Source organism: Lacerta agilis, chromosome 10, assembly GCF_009819535.1.
Source record: "Lacerta agilis isolate rLacAgi1 chromosome 10, rLacAgi1.pri, whole genome shotgun sequence".
Lineage (NCBI taxonomy): Eukaryota > Metazoa > Chordata > Lepidosauria > Squamata > Lacertidae > Lacerta > Lacerta agilis.
Window position 1 is genome coordinate 34,144,911 of NC_046321.1, and position 19,125 is coordinate 34,164,035.

Below are 19,125 nucleotides of genomic sequence, written 5' to 3' on the forward strand. Positions count from 1 at the left end.
AGTAGGGAAAATCAGCTGAAGCAGTTACTCTAATGGTGGTGGAATTGCTGAAGTGAAATACATGAAAACACATGTAGATCAGACTGAACATGAAACCAATGGAACGAGAATCTGAGTTACCTTTGGATGGAGCATTTTCAGAGAATGTGACCAAATGGAAAACAAAGTAGAAACTGAAATCAAAGGACACCAAGTCTCAGTTAGTCTCTGCTGCAGAAGTAAAGTTGTTTTTATCTACACAAGGTAACAGATGGAAAGAAACAGGGGAGAAGACCTGATCAGAATCTGTTTAATTTCCCTTATCTGCAAAAAGGGGGAGGGGGAAAGACAACAACTTGAGAGTGTTTGCAATACAGAAAAATCACTGCAAAAACATGAAACAGTAAAATTATTCTCCATAGTCCAGAAGTTAAAATACAGAAGATTGTGCTGGGTTTTTGTTTTGCTTTGTAACCCTTTGCTAATAACTTATTATTATTTTAGGTTAGCATCCCAGGATACACAAGCTATGGCTTTCATTAAACAAAACAGTCCACATCTTAGGATGTGAGCCTGATGAACCAACAGCTCAACAAATAAGCAGGTCATTAAGTGATCTAATGCAGAAAGGACAGGACGCAAAGTGGGCAGGAAAACCCACATGGTGTTAGGTTCTTGTTAAAGAACCATTTCAAGTAGTTGCATAATTAATGTCAACATTATAATAAGCAATAAGGAAATGACAATTAGACCATTTGCTTTTTCATTTTTGGAAAAAATGCCTAATAATATAAATAAATAAAGATAATATATTAAAAGAAATGCCAGTCATTTGTGGTACCTGTAAGAACCATACTATACACTTGGAGTCTAGTTGATATTTGCACATGGATATATTTCAAAAGACTAGTAAAGTCCAATTGAAGTCATGATTTTTAATGGTGATCTTCTCTTCAACATCCAATATTATCAGTGCTGAGTCTTTGCATGTGCTGCTGTTGTTAATCCCACTAGCCTTCCATTGTGTTCAAATAGGCAAGGCAAAGTTTAGGTGGGCTCTATGATTCTTCATTTTTGCAGTCATTTACTTCACCTTTGTGTTTTTCAAAAAAGTCTTCCTTTTCCTGTATCTCCTCCTCCTCCTCCTCCTCTTCTTCATCGCCAAATGTTTGCTCTTGCATGGTTGTAAATGTCAGTGACCTGGCAGCAACCTGTGCTGCGAGTCCTGATGTGAAATTCAAATCTGCTGATATATGAAGCTCAGCCAGTCTTTGTTTAATGGAGGACTGTAACACATCTATCTCAGGTGGCTGTGACACATCAACTCTGTCCACACCAGCTGACTCAGATTCTTCACCTTCTCCATTGCATTGGTAACATGTTCTTTTTTCAACTTCTGACGAGTCACCATTTGCAGCAATGTCGTTTTTGTTCTTACCAGATCCATCAGAGAGGTACTCCACCCTATCTTTCTCACCGTCAGTAGCTTGTGTTTTGAAGTCGGAGACTGCTTCTTCCAAGCTGTCATCTCTGCTGCACACCTGCTTGCCTGATTCTGAATTCTTTGGCAATCCCAAAATATTTATGGGTTCCTCTTGCTCTGTACCAGGCAAGGGTTTCATCACAGCTTGATGGGGGGGGAAAATATGGAATGAGTATTCAAAATAACTTCACTCTAAGTTTTAAAGGCTGTACTGCTCTCAGTGAAAAAATATGAAATTCATATTTACTACAGAGGATGCTGAACACATAAGGTAACAGGTGTGTGTGTGTGTATCCTCTCAAACATTAAGAGGGATAGAATAACTAAAACAAAATGGAAAATTAAAAAAAAAACCTCTAGTAATTTCACCACCCATACACTGGAGCTGTTACATTGCTTCCCAGTGATTGCTACTGAATAAATGCAAAACATGTTTTGCCCATGTTTGCCTCTGGATGCACCCAGAAGGGAATGTGGCCCTCACACTGATAAATTCTCCACCTCTGATCTAGAAGGAAAATCTGTAAGGATCCTTCAAGAGAACAAATTATTAATACTCGACAATTCTGTGAGTCTAGAAAAACTCTCACCCAATGCACCAAACCTATCCTTGGGTGGCCCCACAAGATCTTGAAGAAACAGCATCCCAGAGCCCACACACTGAATGGGCCTTGCTCATTAATCAAGTCAGAGAGCTTAGAGGCTCTTTCCATATCAAGAAAACCTAATGCAAATAGAGCTTTTACGCTCTCTGCCTTGCATGCATTTGTGCAATTTCAATGAGCAGCCTTCAACCGCAAGAGGTTGAAATAGCTCGAGTTAAATATGTATAAGTTGTGATTGTCATGTATAGTGCTTTAGGACCTTAGGAGCTGTAAGGTATAACTCCTGATCATCAAAAGCTAAACCAATTCAGAAAAGAGAGCTGCATACAGATTTCCTTAAATTAACAACAGAAGTAACACTTACCATGATCACTAAACAGGAGTTGCTTCCACTTTTGTCTTTCTGCCTCTGAAGCTTTAAATCCCAGCACAGATTTTAATTCCTGCAGCACTCTCTTGGATTCCTCTCTTTCACGTTTTTGCCTCTCTCTGTCTTCCAGGGAAAAGTAATAAAAGTCATCTCTTTTATACTCGCTGTCTATATCTGCATCATCAACATATGCTTCAAGTTCCTGAGGAAAAAGTTAACAAACATCTTGTTGCATCTAAAAATTACTCAAATACTACAAGACAGTACCATTTATTTAAACAACAAGATTTGGATCCCAAGTATGGTTTATAGGTCAAAGGGCATTCTGAAATAACTTTACCAATATTTAAAAGAATGTTAATTAAGGTCAGTTATGGTATTTCAGATTTATACAGTTCAGACACACAAATGCTGTCAACAGATTCTCTAGGGTGGCTGAAATTTTTAGTTGACAATAGTAACCCAGTTTCTTAAACACTTTGTATATTTAAAATGATGCTTCAACACTAGTATCATAGCCTTACATCCAAGGTGTCACATGTTAAGAAAATGCCAAGGATGGAGAAATCAGTGGCCTGCCATTAGTTATTGGACTACAGCTCCCATCATTCCTGTTCACTGGTCATGCTGATACAGGTTGATTCAAAGGCTACAGGTTTTTCATTCGTGCTATATACCTAGCACTAGACTCTTATCCTATATACCGGTATAACAGCAGCAGAAATTTTCTTTGCCAACACAAACATTGCAGCAAATAAAGACAGCAAGTAACAAGATGCAACTGACAACCATTTTCATCATGTTCAAGCTTCCCCTCTATGAGAAGCGAATTATTGACACATTTTTAAATATATATTTGTGGCGATCACACACAGGGTCCCCGGACGTTTCACGGTCGATTGATCCCTGTGCCACCACGCTCTCCTCTCTCGCTGCCACCAACCAGGCCCTACCTGGTAAATCTATTGAGTCCAGTCAGGGTTAAATTGTAAAATTAAACCTATGTTTATTTATTACAGAATAACAAGCATGTGGTTTCATAAACGATTGCAAACAATGTCAAACATGGGTGTCTTCCCAGACCTATAACTCCCTCTACTAGCTTTCCCTCACTTAACCACTTCTTAACTATTTACTTGGCTTCTATTCTCCTAACCTGGTTTTGACTTAGTTTCCCTGTTACATTAACTTCACCTACGCACACTCTTTCCTAACTCACTCCCACTCCAACCAACCTCCCAATTCCAACCCACTCCTACAACCAACTGACTCTCTATCTCCACTGCCCACTAACTGTCACTCTGACTCCACCCCCTCTGGGTTCTGGCTGGTACCTGGTTTAACTATTTCACCTCCAGCACCTTCATGTTACCGTCACATACCTCCCCCCTTAAGAAGTTTTGATTCAGGAGGGTTAACTTCTTAAAGTTACACTCCTGATCAAACTGTTTGGGTTTGTTTGTTTTCTATCTATCTATACATACATAACAAGTAAATGGTTGAATGTCTCTGATCATACTTCATCCTCGGGTTGTCGCGATAAAGCATCCGCCACAATGTTCATGGATCCCTTCACGTTTTTGATGGTAAACGAGAAGTCTTGTAATAGTAAAGCCCACCGCAACAATTTACTATTACTTTTCATTGACCGCAGCCATATCAGGGGTGAGTGGTCTGTACATAACACAAAGTTTCGTCCCCAGATGTATGGCTTTAATCTTTGAAGGGCCCACACAATTGCTAAACATTCCTTCTCAATGGTTGAGAGGTGCTTTTCTCTTGGCATTAACTTCTTACTGATGTACGCGATTGGATGCAGATCTCCCTCTGGTCCTGGCTGGCATAACACGGCCCCGATTCCAGCGTTGGAAGCGTCTGTGTACACGGTGAATTCTTGGTTGTAGTCGGGTGCTGCAAGCACGGGTCTTGACATCAATGCTCTTTTTAATGCGTCGAAGGACTGCTGGCAGGCTGACGTCCACTGAAGTTGGTCTGGCTCCTTCTTGCGTGTGAGGTCTGATAACGGAGCTGCTAGCTCACTGAAATTTGGAATGAACTTCCTATAATACCCTGCTAATCCTAAAAATGCACGCACCTTCCTTTTGGACGTAGGGGTAGGCCATGTTGCAATTGCTTCAACCTTTGTCTCTATTGGTTTAATTACCCCTCCTCCAACCATATGTCCTAAGTACTGTATAGTTGTACCTCCTATCTGACACTTGCTCGCCTTGATAGTTAGTCCTGCTTCTTTAAGTCGCTGTAAGACTAGCCTTAAATGCACTTTATGCTGCTCCCAGGTCTCACTGTATACTGCAATGTCATCCAAATAGGCGACTGTGCATCCGTTCAATCCCCTTAGGATTTTGTCTACTAGCCTTTGAAATGTGGCAGGTGCATTTTTCAATCCAAATGCCATCACCTTGAACTCATAGAGGCCTAAGGGACTTCTAAATGCTGTTTTCTCTTGGTCCCTAGGATTCATTTTGACCTGATAATACCCTTTGGTTAAATCTAAGCATGTGATGTAATGACATCGCCCAATGGTCTCGATCAGATCATCTAATCGTGGCATGGGATACGCATCTGCTTTGGTCACATGGTTTAGTTTTCTGAAATCCAGACAAAAGCGTACAGATCCATCTGGCTTATCCAAAAGCACTATAGGGGCTGCCCAAGGGCTTTCTGAAGGTGTTATTATTCCCGCCCTTAACATTTCCCTCACCTCCTTGCTAACCTTATCCACATAACTGCCTGTTATTCGGTAAGGGTTCACGGCAATGGGTTTGGCGTCCCCTGTGTCTATCCGATGTTCCACACCCTTGGCCACTCCTGGAATATTACTGAATAAATTTTCATATTCCTGCAAGATCTGTTTTATTTCCTCTTGTTGCATAAGAGTTAAATTCTGAGCCAATTTTATATCCGTTAAACTACTTGGGGACTCTCTCTTGTCACCCCAGCATGGTATCTCTGGTTCATCTGGCTCCTCCCGTAGGGCATACAGTGACCAATTTTCTGTTCTAAAATACGGTTTGATCATATTTACATGCACCACTTTCCTGCCTTCCTCTCCTTGCTGTATAATATAATTGACATCGTTCATCTTAGCTATTATTTTATATGGTCCTTCCCAAGCTAATTGTAGTTTGTTCCCTTTAACTGGTCTCAACAGCAATACTTCACTTTCAGGTGCAAATGACCTTACCCTGGCTTTCTTATCATACCAGCTTTTTTGCTTAGTTTGTGCATGTTTTACATTTTCCCCTGCTAGCTCTAGGGATCTTTTTAAGGTATTCTGCAACTTAAACAAATATTCCACTACAGACTCTGGATCATGTTCATGATGTGCCTCCCAATTCATGCGCAGTAAGTCCAGGGGCCCTTTTACTTTCCGACCCAGCAATAACTCAAATGGACTAAACCCGGTACTCTCTTGGGGTACATCCCTATAAGCATATAGTAGTGGTTGTAGCTTGTCATCCCAATCATTAGGATTTTCTGCCGTATAGGCTTTAATCATTCTCATTAGGGTCCCATTAAATCTTTCCACCAATCCATTAGTTTCAGGATGATAACAGCTTGAGGTTAAATGCTTAATACCGCACAATTCCCACAGTCTTTTCATTAGTTTTGAGGTAAATGAAGAACCCAAGTCAGTGACGATTTCACTTGCAAAGCCCAATCTACTCATATAATTTATTAAAGCATTTGCAACTGTTTCTGTTTCAATATTTCTTAATGGAATGGCTTCGGGATATTTCGTGGCATGATCCAAAATTGTGAGAATAAATCTATTTCCCCTCCTGCTGGCTTTAGCCAATGGTCCTATCAGGTCCAATCCTAATCGTTGAAAAGGGGTTGATATAATAGGTAAGGGGCACAATTTGGCTTTTGTTTTATCTTGCCCGGTGCCTCTTCGTTGGCATATATCACAGGCTTGACAGTATTGTTTTATTTGCCTCCCCATGCCTGGCCAGTAAAAATTTTGAGCCACTCTCCGTTTTGTTCGGGTAACCCCCATATGCGCTCCAAATACACTATTGTGAGCGTGCTGCAGGATTTTGATCCTGTATTCATATGGTACTACTAACTGTCTTATCAGTTCTTCACCCCTTCGGGATGGTGATGTAAGGACTTCTCTATATAAAAGGTCCTTGCTCAAACAAAAACGTTCTGGACACTCAGGAGTTAATTGCCTCTCCAACTTGGCTGCCTCAAAGTACTTTTGTAATTCAATATCTTCCTTTTGCTTCTTGGCAAAACTTGGGGTTTGACTTTTAATCAAAGGAAACAAAAAGGTGTCTTTTCTTTCCTCACACAAAGTATCCCCTTGCTGTTGTTCCGCACTATCTGCCTCTGATACTGTATCTATTCCCTCAGGATTAAGTGACTGTAAACTCTCCTTTGCCCTAGTCACTATAAATGTACTCTGTACATGTTCTAAAATGTCCCAACCAATGAGCACAGGGGTAGGGATTTCTTCTGAAAGAGCTACCTGCCACGTCCCTGCCCAGTTTTTGAACCTGACATGTACTTCTGCCATCTGGAGGATCTCTGCGTGTTTTGAGATTCCTTTTACTTTGATTACTTTTCCTGGAATGATGGCTTCTGCCTCAATTATCTCGGGGTGGACTATTGTGACTTGAGATCCCGTGTCCTTTAGCCCCAGATATCTTTTCCCATTTATCCAAATAAATTCCCCAGCATTTTGTAACAAAGGATTATCGTGTTGAATCGCATAGCAGTGTAGAACTTTGGCTTCTACTGTCTCCACAGGCTTGGGCCTAGCCGGCTTGTCGGTCTCCTTGACAACCTGACTAGTCTGGCCTTGCTCCACAGGCTGGATACAATATGTCTGTCTTGGTGTGGTGCTACTAACAGACATCCCTTTTCCTGTTTTACATTCCCAGCTTTTATGACCACTTTCCCCACAATTCCAGCATGAAAGGTCTCTGGGTCCTGCATAACTTGGTTTACTAACTTTCCCCTCAGTAATCTCTGACTGCGTGTGTGGCTTCTCATTTGGACTTTTAAATGAGGGACTACTCCGCTTATCAGTTTCGGAGGTAAATTTTCCTTTAGCTTGCTGAAACTTATTCTTATTTGTTTCCCAATACCTCCCACTAACTTTTGGCCCATCAAATACGTGGTCTCTGATTTCATTTATTTTATCGGCTAAACCAGCTGCTTCCTCTATTGTCTTGGGATTCCTTTCTTTTACCAAATACTTCAATTGGCCATTTATTGTTTCGTAAAATTGTTCCAATGCTATCACTTCCGTAATTTTTGATACAGTGTCAGCATTCTCTTGTTCTAACCATTTCATGAGGTAAGTTTTTACTTTTGCGCCAAGCTGTGCATAGGTTTCCTCTTTCACCTTGGTCACCCTTCTAAACTTTTTCCTCAACTGCTCTGCAGTTATTCCAAAGCGAGTGTAAATTAATTGTTTGTACATTTCAAAATTTCGGGATTGTTCATCCGTCATTTGTGCGTATATTTCGGCTAGAGGGCCACTTATCCTTGCTCTTAAAATCATCATTTTCTCTTCCTCCCCCACTTTGAAATCATGACAAGCTCTCTCGAAGGATACCAAAAATGCTTCAGGACTATCCTTCTCTCTGAATTCAGGAAAGCGTTTTAAATCTATTTTAATATGATTCTGCCCATTAGTGTTATTACTATTATTCCTATTTTCCAAACTTGCTAATTCCAACCGTCTCATCTCTAACTGAAATTGCATTTCCTTTTCTCTCAATTCTTGCTCAGATCTTAATTTTTCTTTTTCCTGCTCAGCTCTACTTTTTTCAAGCTCTAATTTGAAGTTATATTCTTGCACTAATTTCCACTTTTCAAAATCCTCTGAGAACTGTGGAACCTCTACCTCGGTTGGGGTTGTAGTCATTTCTTCTACTCTAGTTTCCTCCCCCTGAGGATTCCCATTCTCTTCACCAGAGCTTTCGTATGAGGTTTCTCTCACGGAGTGTTTGGCTTTCTTGGGTGGCATTATGTGAGTTAGGACTGGTACTCTTTAATTAAATAAGAGGCTTTTAATCTCCCTTCTGTTCTACCTGGCTGGGCTTTCAAGACCTTGGTCCCCAAAGTATAGCTTTAGGTTTTTGCCTCAAACCTCTCAAGCTTCCTTCCACTGACCCTGCGTCTACCCACTGCCAGAACAGTCTCTTGAGATATCGTTCTCTTATTTTGATCTTGGCCTTGCAGCAACCTGGGGTTTACCTCAATCACACCCTAGGGCCAGGTAATCCCTCTGCAGATTTACCCTTTCCCTTTCCAGGTGTATTGCTTCCCCTCACAGGCTATTGGACTTATCGAATCCCGTCGCTGCCACCACTTTTCTGTGGCGATCACACACAGGGTCCCCGGACGTTTCACGGTCGATTGATCCCTGTGCCACCACGCTCTCCTCTCTCGCTGCCACCAACCAGGCCCTACCTGGTAAATCTATTGAGTCCAGTCAGGGTTAAATTGTAAAATTAAACCTATGTTTATTTATTACAGAATAACAAGCATGTGGTTTCATAAACGATTGCAAACAATGTCAAACATGGGTGTCTTCCCAGACCTATAACTCCCTCTACTAGCTTTCCCTCACTTAACCACTTCTTAACTATTTACTTGGCTTCTATTCTCCTAACTGGTTTTGACTTAGTTTCCCTGTTACATTAACTTCACCTACGCACACTCTTTCCTAACTCACTCCCACTCCAACCAACCTCCCAATTCCAACCCACTCCTACAACCAACTGACTCTCTATCTCCACTGCCCACTAACTGTCACTCTGACTCCACCCCCTCTGGGTTCTGGCTGGTACCTGGTTTAACTATTTCACCTCCAGCACCTTCATGTTACCGTCACAATATTTTTATTAGCTTTTTCCAGAATAAATAAATACATAAGCAGAGGACTTTATCTGTTGAATAAAGTATGCTGATACAACTGCAGAACACTATTACTTCCCTCAATCAGCAAATAAACATACATATTGACACATTTTATGAATGTTCAGTCAATTCTAACCAGTGGTTGACAAAAATAATCCTTTCCAACATATCCTTCAGTTGTCTTTATATTATATAATTGTAAAAGGCATACAGTACAGTCCTCCAAGATGTATATGTACTATCCTGCTTCAGCTCACTGTACACTGAAGGTTCCATTTACAGGCTGTTCTATGCTAGACTCTTTCTAGGACAATTTCTATGCTGTTCTATCCTAGAAATTTCTATGTCATTCTATACTAGAATAAATTTCAGGCTGCTGTATGCTAGACTCTTCCTAGAACAAATTTTCAAAGGACCTCAGTCCTCCAGAAACACTTCACAGGAAAGTGAAGAAACAGGGTCGAGAACATTTTTCAAATAGTTTTCTCAAAAATGCTTAGAATATGTCAACATAAAAAAGGTCTTTACTTGCACTAGTTTTAAATGATGTGACATGTCATTTATTCTCCATCTACTTATAACCTTAGCACAGTGGTTTATTTATTTTTAAATGGAAGTCTTTGCTTGAACCCTGAATTTTATAACAATTCAATCCAATGTAGTCTACTCAAAAGCTTCATTCGGAGCAGTGGGACTTATTCCAGTATAGGACTGTAGCCCAAGTTAGGCATATTTTGTAGTCTATTGATTGTAATATTTAAGAGTCAGTTAAATTACCGTATTTGTCGCCCCATAGGACGCACCGGACCATAGGGCGCACCTCATTTTTAGAGGAGGAAACAAGAAAAAAAAAATATTTTTCTGGTTTTCCTCCTCTAAAAGCCCTGTTGTTGTTGTTGTTGTTGTTGTTGTTGTTGTTGTTGTTTTGAGGATCAGCTAAAAGTTTTGCAGCTTTTCTGCAAAGGGAAAAGCCCTGGCTTTTTTGAGGATCAGCTAAAAGTTTTGCAGCTTTTTTTGCAAAGGGAAAAGCCCAGGGTTTTTTTTTTGTTTTTTTTTTTTGATGATCAGCTAAAGGTTTTGCAGCTTTTTTTGCAAAGGGGGAAAAGCAAAGAGGAAAAGCCCCATTTTTATGGGGTTTAACTCACATTTCTGAAAAATCTTAAGGAAAGGGAGCCTTTCTACAGTTTGCAGACAGATAATCTAATCAGCCAGTCACATGTCCTGGGGAAACAAACAACCTCCCTCTGCAGCACATTCAACAAAGGAGGGCGTGGCTGAAAGGGAGCGGGACTCTTATCTCTCTCCCGATCTCTTGCTGATCAGCTGCTGAGTGGGGTCCTTTCAACACTCCCTTTTCTCTTTGTAAAATAAAAAGCACATTCTGCTTTTGGCCCCTGGGCAATTCAGCTCCAGGGACCACCATTCGCTCCATAAGACGCACAGGCATTTCCCCTTACTTTTTAGGAAGAAAAAAGTGCGTCTTATGGAGCGAAAAATACGGTAGACTGGGAGCTCTGCCATGTGGTACAATGCAAGTACTATAGCATCTATCAAAAATATCACTTATTCCACATAATTTCAAATCTATTCAGAAAGGCCTTACTTAACAGATTCTTAAGATAATCTTTGATAAGCTGTATTATATACCACTTAGAAGTCTGTTTTGTTCTATTCTAGTAAGTGGTATAGAAATTGTGTTAAATAAATAATGAAGAGTTTTCAAAACAAACTATAGATTATCATTTCTAGGCTCTACAGACTATAATATTTGTACCTGTTCTTCAGGGATTGGGTCTTTATCCTCTATATGTACAGATGGTTGCAGATGGGTGCAATGCTTGTTCTCACATGATGGTTCAGGATTGCCTGGAGATAGTAGAGAAACAGCAGAGAAAGTAGGAGTCAGCAGAATTGGGTTTTTGTTTTTTTGAATGTCATCCCATTTGAGTGTCATCCCATTGGACGCTTGTCAGCCAATTTCCCCTGCCCTACCTAAATCTGCCCCAAAGGCCTAGAAGAATCCATTAGCAGGCAGACACTGCCCTAAGTTTTAATTACTTTTTATTTTACAAAATAAACATAATAAACAACAACTTAAGGACATCAGTTGATATTTTTAGGAGTCATGAATCACAGCTGAAAGCACACAGTGGATCCCATGAATTGATGGCAAGCTCAGATCTACTGCTATGAACAGTCAAGATAGTATCTCCTTCCAGATTTACGCCCAAAGTCTGAGCTCATGTAGCCCTTCACTTATGTAAATCAGAAAGTGATGTGCAATCCACATTACCATTTTGATGCATTTTTAAAACCTACTTACAAACCCAGGTATTTTGCTATTGCAATACTGGAGTTACTATTTACCGCATATACGACTGCCTACTGAAGATTTTATTTTACTGTGACTGGAATTTCTCAATGCTTTTGCGAAGACAATTTACCTTTTTTCTCTGGATTTCTTCGAACCAGTTTTTCCACCTGAGAAATGGCCTCTTCCCAGCAGCTGTTGCTTGCTTGCATGTGAGGTTGAACAAGTCTTAGTTTTGTTTCTACAACTTGGTAGGCCTCCAAAGTTAGTTCTTGGCTTTCCTTGGAACTAATAAACTTCTCAAGTTCATCCTCAAGAATTATTACTCTGGACAAAAAACAACAACAACAACAAACCATTCAATTAGTACCCAAATCGAATATTTTATGGACCTGCTGTGGGCAGTGAGTTGATGTGACTGCAGTTATAAGTCTCCAGATTTTATATCCTTATTTTTTATTCTTACAGTCTATCAGTTTTACCTCTGTAGGCAGAGCCCAAATGTATAATATCAAGGTGCCAGAAGCAACTGGTCAGGGCTTAAAGGGTGAACTTAGTTTTAGACAAGTAATCCAAGCCTTTGAAACAGCAGTAAAAGACCACAACCATTGCACAGTGACTAGCAGGTATGTTCTAATGAAGACTAGAGAGAAATCCAGAAATTCATAAGAACAACTTCACTTGTGGAGAGATGTAATAAAACAGTGAAAAGACATACACTTTGCATGTAGAAGGTCCTGCGTTCAATTCCCTACATCTCCATTTAAAAAAACATTCAGAAAGATCCTGAATCCTAGAGTAAGTTCCACTAAACTCAGTGAGAATTAGTTCTATGTAGACATGCATAAGTTTACATTGTAAACCTTTGGCAAGTGAATGAAGAGATTATTAGGGCACTAGCAAACGTTTCAGCTTCAAACAGCATGTCTGAAGGATTAATATGAATAGACGGCCACATATCAGCAAAGAAGGTATTGTTTAAGAACACATATCCATGTTTTCATTTTTAGTTTAACCCTAGCCTAAACAACACGTAGGCATAGTACCAAAATGGAATCAGTTTTCTGTTCCCTCTCATTAAAAAATTATCAGTACAGTACAATCATTTCCTTTAGTGGTAATCTCAGTAAAACAAATAAGTCATTAATGCACACTTGCTCACAGAGTTAAGCCCACTGATTTTCATAAAAACATATTAAAATAGATGGGCTTCAGCAAACATAAAACTCTGTTAGGTTGTGGTCTCTTGCTTTTTCTATGTATTATTCAACAATCTGACTCCTCTGCAGTTCTCATATAGCCAGTTCCAAATATCAGCCCTGTAATAAACTCTCAATGTTGTTTTAATAGTATTGTATATAGTTACACATACAGTTGTGTATAGCTAGCACAAGAAACACACCTCTTTACTGAACGTAAATTAGATTGTTTGATTAAATAAGAGCTAGAACAACAAGGCAAAGAAGTTACAGCAATATCTGCCTCCATAAATCTTATCAGTAGTTTCCGATTGCAACATTACATATTACTTTCTTTTCTAAAAAAAACTTGAACTACAACTGGAGTTAAATTACAGGTACTGGTATCGGAACACAATGCGTTCCCAGGCAATCATTTATTAGGAGAGCAGTTGTATAACAAGCTGATGATTTCCATTATTTCCTATGGGAGCATTTCTAATCCATGGGTTCTCCCTCCATGCTTTCTGCCCAAAACTGCTGCGGCCGATCAGCAAAAGCCAAACAAAGGAAAAACCGATTTGCCCGATCTCTCCTGTTCCCTGATCTGTCTCCCTCCATGGTTTCTGCCACAAATGGCTGCAGCTAATCAGCAAAACAGAAACAAGTAAGGAAGTGGGCAAACTCTGGCTGTTCCGATATCTAAATCAGCCATTTGTGTAGCAAGGTTTGGGTATACTTCTTTGTGTTCCTATAACAGATTTCAGATAATAAGCATTCTGACAGCGGACCTGTGTGTAGTGACAAATCACTCCCAGAGAACAGCTTACTCATTAAGCAAGGCCTTCAGATGGAGTTGTAAGCTGCGCACTGCTGTGTGGAGACGATTTAGTTCTCTTGACTTTTGTTTGGTTTTGACTGAACGTTCCAAACCAGATTGATGGTGTGTTTCAAAGTACCGATAAAATTCATAGCTCCGTTTAAGCTCTTCTAAACAGGCGGCATGTGCATGATGAAGACCCTGAGTCACATCAGTAAAGGTAGAAAGTGGCAAATGTTCTGGCTTAATCAGGGTCTTGATAGATGCATTGGAGGGAGACAGCAGAAGAATTAGCCGCCTGAAGAATTCAGAACTTTGTCCAACCCAAAGTTGAAATAAAACCTACAAATACAGAAGAGTTACTACAGTCCTAATTATTACAGAACAAAACAATAACATTTTGTTTTTCCTGCTTTCCCATACATTTTAAGCAATTCAACAATAATATGATCACCAAACCACTTAAACTTTTTTAAAAAACAACCATTTATAATGCATTGTTCATGAATATCAGTATCAGGGCAGTGAACAAGAAAATATACATTGCACATAAACAACAACAAAACTAAAACAATATTAAAAAATACTACAAATAGAATTTAAGGTAGCTAAAAACAACTGGGTAGGCTACACAGTCACTCACTTAAAAACCTTCAGCCAACAAGTAAGCTTTAATTAGGTGCTAAAAGACCAAGTTGGCACCTGCAAGGGGAGGACATTCCACAAAGTGTGTGCCACCACAGAGACCACCTTGGGGTGTAGTCAGGCAGAGCAGAAATGTTTTAAATGAACGACTTATTCAGTTTTGTAAGAGCTACAGTCGTATCTTGGATCCTGAACGCCCTGAAACTCAGATGTTTTGGCTCCCGAACACCGCAAACCCGGAAGTGATTGTTCCGGTTTGCGAACGTTCTTTGGAACTTGAACTTCCAATGGTGCTTCTGCGGCTTCCTGCAGCCAATCAAAAGCCGCAATTTGGTTTTTTTAACGTTTTGGAAGTTGAACGGAGTTCCAAAACAGATTCTGTCCAACTTCCAAGGAACAATTGTATTTCTATTAAAACCTCCAACAAGAGAGACAGAGAGAGATTGGTTGTCTGACTCTTTTGATCCACCTCAATGGCCTATAACTGCTGGAACTCATCCAGTGCCCTCTTTTTAAACAATTATATTAAAAAGTAGGGAAAAAGATGTAAATCAGGGGTTTCCCAATGTTCTATGCTATAGCAATTTATTCTGAAAATTAAATATCCTTTCAAGAGTCCACAACTAAAGCTTACAAAAGGTAACATATGAGTCCAGCCCAAAGATGTAAGTTAATGTAATATATTCCAGGCAGCTGACTTGAGCCTTCGAACGGGTGGGTTTATTAAAGTTAGTTAACAGGCTCAGTCAGGTTTTCTTGTTTAATTGCTACAAGTGGAAATTAGTTGCAAAATAGGCCAATGTTAAACCTGAAGGCTGGATTACCTTTAGTGCTGGCAGGCTGAAGCCATCTGTGAGATTGTGTGCTTCTTCCTCAGACACCTGCTCTTCACTGAGTCCAAGGCCCAATTCTTTGAAAGGCACCACACAGATGTAGTTTGTCACATTGTCGCTCTCAGAATTCAATGGGTAAGTTTAGTTAGTGTTAAGGTAGTTAAAGAAGCTTTTGTATGACATGCAACTTGGACAAACATGAGGTAAAAAGGAGACCAGAAGCTTTTCAAACAAGTTTAAGATTCTATAAAGTGCTCTTATGTATAGATAAGAAACAGCTATTTCTCCAGTTCTAACAAGCTTCAGAATAAAGACATTTTCACTCACAAAAAAACCACAAGTGATTTGATTGGGGTTTTTTTTTCTATTTAGCAACAAATCATGAACAAAAAACTGTTAACAAAATTGAAACTGACAGGATTCATCTCAAGTGTTAATCCATCTTTATTGAATGCCAAAATTTATCTACATTAAAAAGAACACTAATCAATACCACATACAGTATCATCAAAACAATGAGCTTGAGATGAGACTCTTAATCCCAGGGCTGTGGGTTTGCATGCCATGTTGGGCAAAAGATTCCTGCATTACAGGGGGCTGGACTAGATTACCCTTGGGGTCCCTTCCAATGCTGCAATTCTATGACCTCTACTCCAAAGACAGGAGGAGGAAGAATTCCAGTTGAGCCATGTACATAAAATTTTATCTCTGTACAGTAGGCTAGTTGACACACACACTCTCACACACTCCTCTCTATTCTTTACCAGGAAAGGAAGAAGCATTATCAGAATGTTCAAGCCAGGCAAAAACATTCAAGGAGAGTGCAAAGTAGCACAAGTGAGGAATGTGGCCTCGTTAAAGTCATGAAAGCCAGACAGGGAGTCCTGGAAGATTGCCTTTGGCTGCTGGGCCTGAGGGTCCCCATCCCAGGGTTAGAGTGCTAGACTGATACCAAGGAAACCAGATTCAAATCTCCACTCAGCCATGAAGTGGGTCAGTCCTTAACTTAGCCTGTCTGACAGGGTTCTTGCAAGCATAAAGTGACACATCTGCTGCATGGTAGGTTGAAAAAATTGTTACACAAAAAACCAAACAATGGAGTTAGTGAATATGTAAGATATTAAGGCTGTGGACAAGAAACACAAAGTTGTGTTAAGTTCGTGAGACAAAGTGAACAAGACAAACATAAAAAGAGGTCCAGCAATCTTTCATTCTGCATTACATCTATTTAGCCTTTCCCAGTATGTCCTATTTCAAAAAAAAGGATATTGTTTCAGCATATACAAGGTAGCAAGCCTTGATGCTCTGAAGTTGGCTCGTACTGACCGATAAACTGCTTTCCGAAGACCAATGAGATGCTGACAAGGATGCTGTCCGACTTTATTATATGGGCAAGCAGCACTGACCCTGTCAAGCAAACTTGAAAAGTAAAATGTGATACAACTGTACAGATGTCCTAAGTAATGATAAAAATACAAAATAAATCAATATTATCATCTTACATGTTTTCATTTTATGTAATATACCTTCATGCATATCGAGAAATTGAATGATTATTTGATTATTATACAAATTAAAGAAGCCCACACGTTGCTAGTAGCAATGTATAATGTCATTTAAACTTCAATCCCACTTTAAAAATGAAGAGAAAGACAACATATTTACATAAACAAGTATCATGACCTTTACGATTGCTTCTGTCTTTCCCAGTCTTCTGAATCCTATAAGATCTGCAGGCACCAATTTCATGTTTTTATAAAGAAATATACTTCTGCCAGGCTTTCAGACTGAAGAAGCTAAGTGACAAATGGCATGAGCCACAGGTTTATTGTGGTCTTCCAAATGCTTAATAGTGAGCATGTGGCAGCTACCCATTGCAGCTGCTTCTGGCACAGCGTATCATTAAGAGGCTTCCTTGCTCCATACCCTGAAAAACTGCTCCTGCAGATCATGAGGCAATTGATGAAATGAGAGATTCAGAAATGGAGATGCCTTTTGCTAATGCTCTCTCTGAGCTGAATCCTAGCCACTAACTTTGTATTTTTTTAAAGCTGGAGAACTAGACTATTTTATTCACATCTGCAAAAATAAAATATAAGTATTTTGCCTCAGGGTTTGCCCAGACTGCAGCTAACACTTAGCTCTTTTGAAGTACCGTTTTAACTATAGTATTAACTATTCTTAATTGTATGCTACCTTGCCAAGAATAAGCTTGGATTGTCTTACCACATGCCTAAACATTCCACAAGATAATCTTTTTTTTTGTCAGTAAAGCTCAATTCAGACTAATTCTCTGCATTTGGGAACTTCGCTTACTGTAAGATGGCTACACTTTTAGTTTTACATGTAGTTGCTTGCATTTGCAAACCACACAGCAGATCTAGTATTAGAAGCACATGCTCTGTAAATAGAGATTAAAATGTTATATACACATGAGAATGGTTACAGGTGGGTAGCCGTGTTGGTCTGCCATAGTCGAAACAAAATAGAAAATTCTTTTCAGTAGCACCTTAGAGACCAACTGTGTTTGTTCTTGGTATGAGCTATCTGAAGAAGTGTGCATGAATTTTCTATTTTGTTTTGACACATGAGAATGTTTAAACAACAAACTCTGGATAGTATTGCTGTTTCTTGTTCTTTATGAAGTATGTTAGAGAAAGAAGTAATCTTTGAAGCCAATATACATCTAGAAGAATTTTGACTATTATAACTCAGTGTAGCCATTCATCTAAAAGCAGAATTGGAAACAAATAATCTCCTAAACACATGGTGTTAAATTATGTTGCATTTAAAGGTTCTGAAGTGTTATGGGGATGGAAGAGGGCTTTCCATAACCTGTATAATGTTCTACATGTTTAAAACATCTCTCTAAAACTATTCTTAAGCAAATTACATGTCATTCAGGAGAAAAATAAATTGTAACAAAATATGGTTTTGAATAATGCAAAATCCAAATGAAATCTTAATAAAAATGAATCTTAAATACGAAACATTTTAATATTTGTGAAGTGAAAATTGGTCCCAAAAGGAAGTGTGCACTTTTTGAATTTGGTATATTTGCAACCAAAGCATATGAAAATTTAGGAATGAATCTCTTGAGGAAAGTTTGTAGCAGGCAGTTGGAAAAAGTTAAAAACTGCTTCAGGATTGGGGGGGTTTTTTAGGCGAGACATACATCTAATGTTTGTTTTGCATGTAGATTTGGCTTCTTTCAGCTCCCAAGGATGAAAAGTTGTTTCTTAGGAGTTAATTGACCTTTTTCTTTTTATCAGACTACCAGGAAGAACACAACCAACCAGCTGTGAAGCTCTTCAATGTGTGTGTCTTTTGCAGGTACTTTTTACTGAAATGCTTAATGTGGAGGTTGACGAAAAATTGTGCCAAACATATCAAAACCCACTTCATTCCCATTCATGCCCTTATTATCTCCTTTCCATGAATCAGTTTGATTTGGGTACCAGCAACTCAACCTTCATGACAAATATGTTGTGTGAATAAGCGAAACATCTTAGATTTAGACATTTTAAAGGAAAAGTTTATTCACTCCTGGTTAAACAGGGATGACTGAACCAATTAATAAAATAACCTAAAAATCAGACTCACAGAGTAAATCCTCTAGAAATGACTTCAGTTTCTTGAATGAGCCGTAGAGATTTTCTCACAAGGTTAGTGAAGGCTCGACAATTAGTCACCATATCTTCTAGCTGGAGTTGGCATTTTCTTAGAGACATTTGCAGCTTGGCTGTGTTCAGTGTGTCCAAACCTCGCAAGCACACGTAAACCAACAAGCCTACCCCCCCCACCAATCCAAGAGGTCCATTCCATGAAGGAGGAAGAATAATCAGCGTGCTGATGAAGGCAAATAGTAATGAGATATCCCTGCAAAACAAAATAGCCAGTATAAGCCACATCTTGCTTTTTTTCAGCTTGCCCAGATTCTGGGCATGCCAGCTGCTGCCCAGCTTTCATTAAAAATAAAGAACAGCAATGAAAAGTATGAT

At 39.3% G+C, this 19,125-nt stretch overlaps 1 protein-coding gene across 4 annotated transcripts in view; it reads right to left on the reverse strand.

Annotated features, from left to right (window-relative positions):
• Positions 1–853: 853 nt before the first annotated feature.
• Positions 854–19,125, reverse strand: part of VEZT (vezatin, adherens junctions transmembrane protein) — a 36,365-nt gene continuing 18,093 nt past the window's right edge. For 2 of the 4 annotated variants that reach the window (XM_033163291.1, XM_033163289.1), the window contains 8 exons: positions 18,728–19,003; positions 16,394–16,531; positions 15,116–15,263; positions 13,657–13,988; positions 11,782–11,975; positions 11,112–11,203; positions 2,432–2,639; positions 854–1,606 (listed from right to left, as the gene is read on the reverse strand). In XM_033163291.1, the coding sequence (XP_033019182.1) occupies positions 1,038–1,606; positions 2,432–2,639; positions 11,112–11,203; positions 11,782–11,975; positions 13,657–13,988; positions 15,116–15,263; positions 16,394–16,531; positions 18,728–19,003 (1,957 nt within the window). In that variant the 3' untranslated portion in view covers positions 854–1,037. Of the gene's footprint in view, positions 1,607–2,431; positions 2,640–11,111; positions 11,204–11,781; positions 11,976–13,656; positions 13,989–15,115; positions 15,264–16,393; positions 16,544–18,727; positions 19,004–19,125 lie in introns of all 4 variants that reach the window. The other 2 variants (XM_033163290.1, XM_033163288.1) reach the window with 1 other exon arrangement.